This window comes from Cherax quadricarinatus, chromosome 28, assembly GCF_038502225.1.
Source record: "Cherax quadricarinatus isolate ZL_2023a chromosome 28, ASM3850222v1, whole genome shotgun sequence".
In the NCBI taxonomy this organism is placed as follows: domain Eukaryota; kingdom Metazoa; phylum Arthropoda; class Malacostraca; order Decapoda; family Parastacidae; genus Cherax; species Cherax quadricarinatus.
The window spans coordinates 7250870-7260614 of NC_091319.1; the positions used below are offsets into that span (position 1 = coordinate 7250870).

The 9745-nt window shown below is 44.6% G+C and overlaps 1 protein-coding gene across 1 annotated transcript; it reads left to right on the forward strand.

Annotated features, from left to right (window-relative positions):
- The first annotated feature begins 415 nt into the window (after positions 1-415).
- Positions 416-6385, forward strand: LOC138853353 (uncharacterized). Its single transcript, XM_070089555.1, has 3 exons — positions 416-468; positions 1659-1952; positions 5624-6385. Exons 1-3 carry the CDS (start codon positions 463-465, stop codon positions 5687-5689), a joined length of 366 nt encoding a protein of 121 aa, XP_069945656.1. The 5' UTR covers positions 416-462; the 3' UTR covers positions 5690-6385.
- The last annotated feature ends 3360 nt before the right edge of the window (positions 6386-9745 follow it).

Genomic DNA, 9745 nt, shown 5'->3' on the forward strand with positions numbered 1-9745 from the left:
ATAAGGTATTGATATCACATATAATTAGAAATCTGTCTGTCGGAGCTGGAGGACTTCAACTGCACAGTGACGTCACGTGTTCCTTTAATTCCAAGTGTTCATCAGCACCTGGAGATTCAGAGGTGCCGTTCCAAAAGAGCTGGAGTTACTATTACATGGGAATCACCATCTCTCACCATGGCCCATCACATGCATAGGCGAAATGGAATTTTGAAGAAGATATCTCTATCATTTCAGAGATGGACAAGAAAAACAAATTTTGAGGCAGGATGTGAGTAAGGGTGGGATGGAGGGTGGAAGTGTCGGGAGGGAGGGAGGTAGGGAGAGGATGGGAATGGCGTGAGTGGTCTGAGAATTTGTCCAGAGAGTATAAATACTGCAAGAGATGTGTGTAAGCATCAGTGTGTGTGTGAGGAGAGCAACTGCCGACACACACCTATTCCCTCGTCTCTGTCCGGCATCATGAAGGTATCTTCAACTCTCTTGTTACCAACACCAAATACCAAGCATCAACACCACACACCAACACCAAACACCGAAGCCAAACAGCAAACACCAACAGGAAACACCGAACACCAACACCAAGTACAAGACATGTCATCATATCAACTAGACTGAAACACTTATACAACATAAAGATGTTGCAACTAGTAGGATTTCTAAACTATTTATCACAACTAGGCTATTGTGAGGATACAACAGCGTTCTGACGACTGTAATAAGGAAAGACAGGCAGAGAAGAAACTTGTATAGATAAAACGTTTCGCTTTATGTAGAACTTTACTAGCCAAGGACTTGATGAAGGTCTACATCGAGCGAAACGTCGTCATAACACCATCTTTGTCTATTGTTCTTCTATATCAGTTAAGACATAAATTACTTCATATAAGACGACTGGGGCAAGACACTAGCTAGTAAACACAAACTATCGTGAAAGTTAAGACACTTGTGCAACATCTGGTTATCTTTATTGTAGACGTTTCGCCATTCAGTGGCTTTATCAAGATGAGGTAAACAGTCCCTCAGCCTTGGAGGTGGTGTTTACAAACATGGTTGTAAACACCACCTCCAAGGCTGCGGCGGGACTGATTACCTCGTCTTTTGTATATAGTTCTTCTGTTTTCTAATTATGTCCAAGAATCTGTATTCATAAAGCCACTGGAGGGCGAAACGTCTACAATAAAGATAACCAGATGTTGCACTAGTGTCTTAACTTTCATCTTGTCGGTATTGTATACCTGTCTTGTACAAACTATCGTAATGAGCAGCAGGCTCTTAGAACGATGTTTCGCCCTGAAAGAAACGTCTTATGAAGGACAAGCTTTCATCTAGCTCAGACTAAGTTAACGTAAATAAATATATGTTTAATTACAACAGACTGATAGTAACATAATAACATGAACACGAGATGTATGTCTGGCTGCCGTCCATCTTCCCCACCAGTGGACGAAAGAACAAGTGGACGGCAGCACAGATTATTTAGTGGGCAGCAAGAGGGGCAGTGGATGTCAGTATAAGTGGCTTCCTCGTGAGTGCTTTAACAACAACAACAACAACAACAACAACAACAACAACAACAACAACAACAACAATAACAATAATAATAATAATAATAATAATAATAATAATAATAATGATAATTTTTATTGTGTCAATAGGTGAGCGCAGCAGTGATCCTGATAGCACTGACTGGGGTAGTGAGCGCCCTGCCGTTGTGTGAGCGCAGCAACTGCAATGTGAGTACTTGCTGTTCCTGGTGTTGCACAATATGTACAAACACGACGACGACGACGCCTCCACCATCGACATCAAAACCGCCGATGATGCCCTATGACTTCAAGTGGGACGTCAACAACCCCGACAGCGGTAACGTCTTCAGCCACGTGGAGAAGAATGACGGTCACACCATGATGGGAGAATACCGCGTCCTTCTGCCCGACGGACGCACACAGGTTGGATATCACCGTCCCTGTCCTGCGTTGTAATGTGTGTGTGTGAGTGTTTGTGTGTGTGTGTGTGTGTGTGTGTGTGTGTGTGTGTGTGTGTGTGTGTGTGTGTGTGTACTCACTGAATGCTATTGGGTCCTCTCTCTCCCTGCTCCAAGTGCTATATGATACCTCGTCTTAAAGCTGTGTATGGTTCCTGCCTCCACTAGATCACTTGCTAGACTATTCCACTTCCTAACAACTCTATGACTGAAGAAATGATTCCTAACATCCCTGTGACTCGACTGAGTCTTCAGCTTCCAATTGTGACCCGTTTTTTCTGTGTCCCATCTCTGGAACATCCTGTCTCTGTCCACCTTGTGTATTCCACGCAGTATTTTGTATGTCGTTATCATGTCTTCCCTAACCCTCCTGTCCTGCAGTGTCGTCAGGCCGATTTCCCTTAACCTTTCTTCGTAGGACATTACCCTTAGCTCTGGAACTAACCTTGTCGCAAACCTTTGCATTTTCTCTAATTTCTTGACGTGCTTGACCAGGTGTGGGTTCCGAACTGGTGCTGTGTGTGTGTACTCACCTATTTGTGGTTGCAGGGGTCGAGTCATAGCTCCTGGCCCCGCCTCTTCACTGATTGCTACTGGGTCCTCTCTCTCCCTGCTCCATGAGCTTTATCATACCTCGCCTTAAAACTATGTATGGTTCCCGCCTCCACTACTTCACTTTCTAGGCTATTCCACGACTTGACTACTCTATGACTGAAGAAATACTTCCTAACATCCCTTTGATTCATCTGAGTCTTCAACTTCCAATTGTGACCTCTTGTGTCTGTGTCCCATCTCTGGAACATCCTGTCTTTGTCCACCTTGTCTATTCCGCGCAGCATTTTATATGTCGTTATCATGTCTCCCCTGACCCTCCTGGCCTCCAGTGTCGTCAGGCCGATTTCCCTCAACCTTTCTTAGTAGGACAATCCCCGTAGCTCTGGGACTAGTCTTGTTGCAAACCTTTGCACCTTCTCTAATTTCTTGACGTGCTTGACTAGGTGTGGATTCCAAACTGGTGCTGCATACTCCAGTATGGGCCTGACGTAAATGGTATAGTGTCTTGAACGACTTCTTACTGAGGTATCGGAACGCTATCCGTAGGTTTGCCAGGCGCCCGTATGCTGCAGCAGTTATCTGATTTATGTGCGCCTCAGGAGATATGCTCGGTGTTATACTCACCCCCAGATCTTTTTCCTTGAGTGAGGTTTGCAGTCTTTGGCCATCTAAACTATATTGTGTCTGCGGTCTTCTTTGCCCTTCCCCAATCTTCATGACTTTGCATTTGGCATGGTTAAACTCAAGGAGCCAGTTGCTGGACCAGGCTTGTAGCCTGTCCAGGTCTCTTTGTAGTCCTGCCTGATCCTCATCCGATTTGATTCTTCTCATTAACTTCACATCATCTGCAAACAAGGACACTTCTGAGTCTATCCCTTCCGTTATGTCGTTCACATATACCAAGAACAGCACAGGTCCTAGGACTGACCCCTGTGGAACCCCGCTTGTCACAAGCGCCCACTCTGACACCTCGTCACGTACCATGACTCGTTCTTGCCTCCCTGTCAGGTATTCTCTGATCCATTGCAGTGCCTTTCCTGTTATGTGTGCCTGATCTTCTAGCTTTTGCAGTAACCTCTTGTGAGGAACTGTGTCGAAGGCCTTTTTGCAGTCCAAAAAAATGCAGTCGATCCACCCCTCTCTCTCTTGTCTTACTTCTGTCACCTTGTCATAAAATTCTAGTAGGTTTGTGACACAGGATTTTTCCTCCCTGAAACCATGCTGGTTGTCAATTATACACTTGTTTCTTTCCAGGTGCTCCACCACTCTCCTCCTGATGATCTTCTCCATGACCTTGCATACTATACACGTTAGTGATACAGGTCTGTAGTTTAGTGCCTCATGTCTGTCTCCCTTTTTAAAAATTGGGACTACATTTGCCATCTTCCATACCTCGGGGAGTTGCCCAGTTTCAAATGATGTGTTGAAGATCTTTGTTAATGGCACATACAATATCTCTGCTCCCTCTTTAAGGACCCACGGAGAGATGTTGTCTGGTCCCACCGCCTTTGAGGTGTCAAGTTCGCATAGCAGCTTCTTCACTTCCTCCTTGGTTATATGTACCTCATCCAGCACTTGCTGGTGTATCCCCCTGTTCTGATTTCCTGGAGTCCTACTGGTTTCCACTGTAAATACTTTTTTAAATCTCGTGTTGAGCTCCTGACATACCTCTCGGTCGTTGTTTGTGAATTCCCCATCACTCTTCCTCAGTCTGATTACCTGGTCCTTGACTGTTGTTTTCCTCCTGATGTGGCTGTACAACAGCTTCGGGTCAGTCTTGACTTTCGATGCTATGTCATTTTCATATTGTCGCTGAGCCTCCCTTCTTATCTGTGCATATTCATTTCTGGCTCTTCGGCTAATCTCTTTATTTTCCTGAGTTCTCTGTCTTCTGTACCTTTTCCATTCTCTAGTACACCTAGTTTTTGCCTCCCTACACCTTTGGGTGAACCAAGGACTCGTTCTGTTCTTCCCATTATTTCTGTTTCCCTTGGGAACAAACCTCTCCTCTGCCTCCTTGCATTTTGTTGCCACATAGTCCATCATTTCTTGTACTGGTTTTCCTGTCAGTTCCCTCTCCCACTGAATGTTTTGAAGGAAGTTCCTCATGCCTGAGTAGTTCCCCCTTTTGTAGTTTGGTTTTTCCCACCCTATTCCTGCTACTCTCTCCACTTGGATCTCAACTATGTAGTCGAAACACAGAACCACATGATCACTAGCTCCCAGGGGCCTTTCATACAAGATATCCTCGATGTCTGAACTACTCAAGGTGAACACAAGGTCCAGTCTTGATGGTTCATCTTCTCCTCTCTCTCTGGTAGTGTCTAACATGTTGATACATGAGGTTTTCCAGTACTACATCCATCATCTTGGCTCTCCATGTTTCGGGACCCCCATGGGGCTCCAGGTTTTCCCAGTCAATCTCCTTGTGATTGAAATCACCCATAACTAGTAACTTTGCTCCCCCCATGTGTGCTCTCCTGGCCACCTCGGCTAGTGTGTCGACCATGGCTCTGTTGCTCTCATCGTATTCTTCTCTTGGCCTCCTGCAGTTCTGTGGTGGGTTGTACATTACTGCAATTATCACCTTATGTCCCTCAGACTGGATTGTTCCTACTAAGTAGTCCCTTTCACCCGTGCCATCCATTCCTTCCATTTTCTCAAAACCCCACTGGCTTTTAATGAGCAGTGTGTGTGTGTGTGTGTGTGTGTGTGTGTGTGTGTGTGTGTTGGAGTGCAGAGAGAGTGGTGTAAGCTCGAACCTCCGTTCTGATGATGGCAAGCATGATGACTTGAGCTTTATCATTTCCTTCATTACTTCAAGTTCTATTTTTTCATTATTTACCTCCCTTCCTACAATTCTTTCCCTCTCCTCTCTCATACTCTTCCTCTTTCTTAGTAATAGACAGTAAGGCTTAATATACAAAGGAACAGAAACTCCTCAGCAGACAGCGTCAGTGTGGACTCCCAGGTCCTCTGCCCCTCACATATACCCTCAAGTACCATCCTGTTATTCTTCCCTCCCTCTAGGCGTGTTATTGTCTCAGGTTAAACTAATGTTCTCCGTCTGTCTTCCATCAGGTCGTGAACTTCACCGACTCTGGTAAAGGGTTGAAAGCATTGGTCACCAATAAGCATCAGCCTTGACCTGAACTCAGCTGACCTTCAAGACAGAATAAAAGAAGAAAATATCACATTACCGTAGTTGGAACAATTCACCAGTAACCTGCACTTGGAAGATGAATCTTACTACGATGTTTCCCTCTATCCAGGACTATTATCAAGTAACCTATCCTCACCTGTCCTGATCCATCTTAACCAGCCCCTGTCTGTCTTGACCCACCTTCACCTATCCTGACGTGTCCTGATCCATCTTAACCAGCCCCTGTCTGTCTTGACCCACCTTCACCTATCCTGATGTGTCCTGATCCATCTTAACCAGCCCCTGTCTGTCTTGACCCACCTTCACCTATCCTGATGTGTCCTGATCCATCTTAACCAGCCCCTGTCTGTCTTGACCCACCTTCACCTATCCTGATGTGTCCTGATCCATCTTAACCAGCCCCTGTCTGTCTTGACCCACCTTCACCTATCCTGATGTGTCCTGATCCATCTTAACCAGCCCCTGTCTGTCTTGACCCACCTTCACCTATCCTGATGTGTCCTGATCCATCTTAACCAGCCCCTGTCCGACTTGGTCCACCTTCACTTATCCTGACGTGTCCTGATCCATTATTAATCCAAACGCTCGTAATATTAAGACTTATTTTCTGTTTTCTTTTTTTAGGCTCTTTATCCATCATAATGTTGTTTATTGTTAACAAAGAATTTTAAATAAATAATAGCAGTACAGATATCTTATTTTATTGTTGTATTTAAAAATGTATAATAAAATACATTTATTTTCATGTAAGAAAGAAATCTTCCCCAAATATTCATCAATTTTCCAAATATTTAAGTTAGAAACAAAACTGGAGAACAAAAAAGGATTTCAATAGCCAAACAAAAGAGGATTTAGTTACTTAAACAAAAGAGGATTTATTTAGATAAAAGGGGATTTAACGACGTAAATAAAGATGTATTTGAAATCAAATAATCCATAAACACTCTCTATAATATATATATATATATATATATATATATATATATATATATATATATATATATATATATATATATATATATATATATATATATATATATATATATATATATATATATATATATATATATATATATATATATATATATATATATATATATATATATATATATTGGCGCCATTAGCACGATAATAGACAACATATTAAGTGTCAGGGGCCCAAGACTGTTCAGCTGCCTCCCAGCATACATAAGGGGAATTACTAATAAACCCCTGGCTGTCTTCAAGTCAGTACCTGACCAGCCGTTCTGTGGTTTGTACGTCGGGTTGCGTGCGGCCACCAGTAACAGCCATGGTGATCAGGCCCTGATCCACCATGAGGCCTAGTCACAGACCGGGTTGCGGGGGCGCTGACCCCCAAAACCCTCTCCAGGTATACTCCATGTACAAAATTATTAATTTTTACATTAATATAAATGAAAAAAATATTTAAATGTGTAAGAGAAAATTTTAGAAAGGACTTAATTTTTAATGAGTTCTTGCTAATTGACCAGTTTTACCTATTCGGCACAACATATATATGTATGTGTGTGTGTGTGTGTGTGTGTGTGTGTGTGTGTGTGTGTGTGTGTGTGTGTGTGTGTGTGTGTGTGTGTGTGTCTGTGTGTGTGTGTGTGTGTGTATGTGTGTGTGTGTGTGTGTGTGTGTGTGTGTGTGTGTGTGTGTGTGTGTGTGTGTGTGTGTGTGTGTGTGTGTGTGTGTGTGTGTGTGTGTATGTGTGTGTGTGTGTGTGTATGTGTACTCACCTAGTTGAGGTTGCAGGGGTCGAGTCCGAGCTCCTGGCCCCGCCTCTTCACTGATCGCTACTAGGTCACTCTCCCTGAACCGTGAGCTTTATCATACCTGTGCTTAAAGCTATGTATGGATCCTGCCTCACATCGCTTCCCAAACTATTCCACTTACTGACTACTCTGTGGCTGAAGAAATACTTCCTTACATCTCTGTGATTCATCTATGTCTTCAGCTTCCAACTGTGTCCCCTTGTTACTGTGTCCAATCTCTGGAACATCCTGTCTTTGTCCACCTTGTCAATTCCTCTCAGTATTTTGTATGTCGTTATCATGTCCCCCCTATCTCTCCTGTCCTCCAGTGTCGTCAGGTTGATTTCCCTTAACCTCTCCTCGTAGGACATACCTCTCAGCTCTGGGACTAGTCTTGTTGCAAACCTTTGCACTTTCTCTAGTTTCTTCACGTGCTTGGCTAGGTGTGGGTTCCAAACTGGTGCCGCATACTCCAATATGGGCCTAACATACACGGTGTACAGGGTCCTGAATGATTCCTTATTAAGATGTCGGAATGCTGTTCTGAGGTTTGCTAGGCGCCCATATGCTGCAGCAGTTATTTGGTTGATGTGCGCTTCAGGAGATGTGCCTGGTGTTATACTCACCCCAAGATCTTTTTCCTTGAGTGAGGTTTGTAGTCTCTGGCCCCCTAGACTGTACTCCGTCTGCGGTCTTCTTTGCCCTTCCCCAATCTTCATGACTTTGCACTTGGTGGGATTGAACTCCAGGAGCCACTTACTGGACCAGGTCTGCAGCCTGTCCAGATCCCTTTGTAGTTCTGCCTGGTATTCGATCGAGTGAATTCTTCTCATCAACTTCACGTCATCTGCAAACAGGGACACTTCAGAGTCTATTCCTTCCGTCATGTCGTTCACAAATACGAGAAACAGCACTGGTCCTAGGACTGACCCCTGTGGGACCCCGCTGGTCACAGGTGCCCACTCTGACACCTCGCCACGTACCACGACTCGCTGCTGTCTTCCTGACAAGTATTCCCTGAACCATTGTAGTGCCTTCCCTGTTATCCCTGCTTGGTCTTCCAGTTTTTGCACCAATCTCTTGTGTGGAACTGTGTCAAACGCCTTCTTGCAGTCCAAGAATATGCAATGTGTGTGTGTACTCACCTATTTGTACTCACCTATTTGTGGTTGCAGGGGTCGAGTCTTAGCTCCTGGCCCCGCCTCTTCACCGGTTGCTACTGGGCCCTCTCTCTCCCCGCTCCATGAGCTTTATCAAACCTCGTCTTAAAACTGTGTATGGTTCCTGCCTCCACTACGTCATTTTCTAGGCTATTCCACTGCCTTACAACTCTATGACTGAAGAAATACTTCCTAGTATCTCTCTGACTCATTTGTGTCTTCAACTTCCAATTGTGGCCTCTTGTTTCTGTGTCCCCTCCCTGGAACATCCTGTCTTTGTCCACCTTGTCTATTCCACGCAGTATTTTATATGTCGTTATCATGTCTCCCCTGACCCTCCTGTCCTCCAGTGTCGTCAGGCCGATTTCCCTTAATCTTTCTTCATAGGACATTCCCCTTAGCTCTGGAACTAACCTTGTCGCAAACCTTTGTACTTTCTCTAGTTTCTTGACGTGCTTTATCAAGTGCGGGTTCCAAACAGGTGCTGCATACTCCAGTATGGGCCTGACATACACGGTGTATAGTGTCTTGAACGATTCCTTACTAAGGTATCGGAATGCTGTTCTCAGGTTTGCCAGGCGCCCATATGCTGCAGCAGTTATCTGATTGATGTGTGCTTCCGGAGACATGCTCGGTGTTATACTCACCCCAAGATCTTTCTCCGTGAGTGAGGTTTGCAGTCTTTGGCCACCTAGCCTATACTCTGTCTGTGGTCTTCTGTGCCCTTCCCCTATGTTCATGACTTTGCATTTGGCAGGATTAAATTCGAGAAGCCATTTGCTGGACCAGGTGTCCAGTCTGTCCAGGTCTCTTTGAAGTCCTGCCTGGTCCTCATCAGATTTAATTCTCCTCATTAACTTCACATCATCTGCAAACAGGGACACTTCTGAGTCTAACCCTTCCATCATGTCGTTCACATATACCAAAAGTAGCACTGGTCCTAGGACCGACCCCTGTGGGACCCCGCTCGTCACAGGTGCCCACTGTTATACATCATTACGTACCATGACTCGTTGTTGCCTCCCTGTCAGGTATTCTCTGATCCATTGCAGTGCCCTTCCTGTTATATGCGCCTGATGCTCTAGCTTCTGCACTAATCTCTTGTGAGGAACTGTGTCAA

Excerpts from the sequence above, each read along its gene's own strand:
- LOC138853353 (XM_070089555.1), top strand. Across the intron at positions 1,953-5,623 it reads TGCCCGACGGACGCACACAG|GTCGTGAACTTCACCGACTC; the intron begins GTTGGATATCAC and ends GTCTTCCATCAG.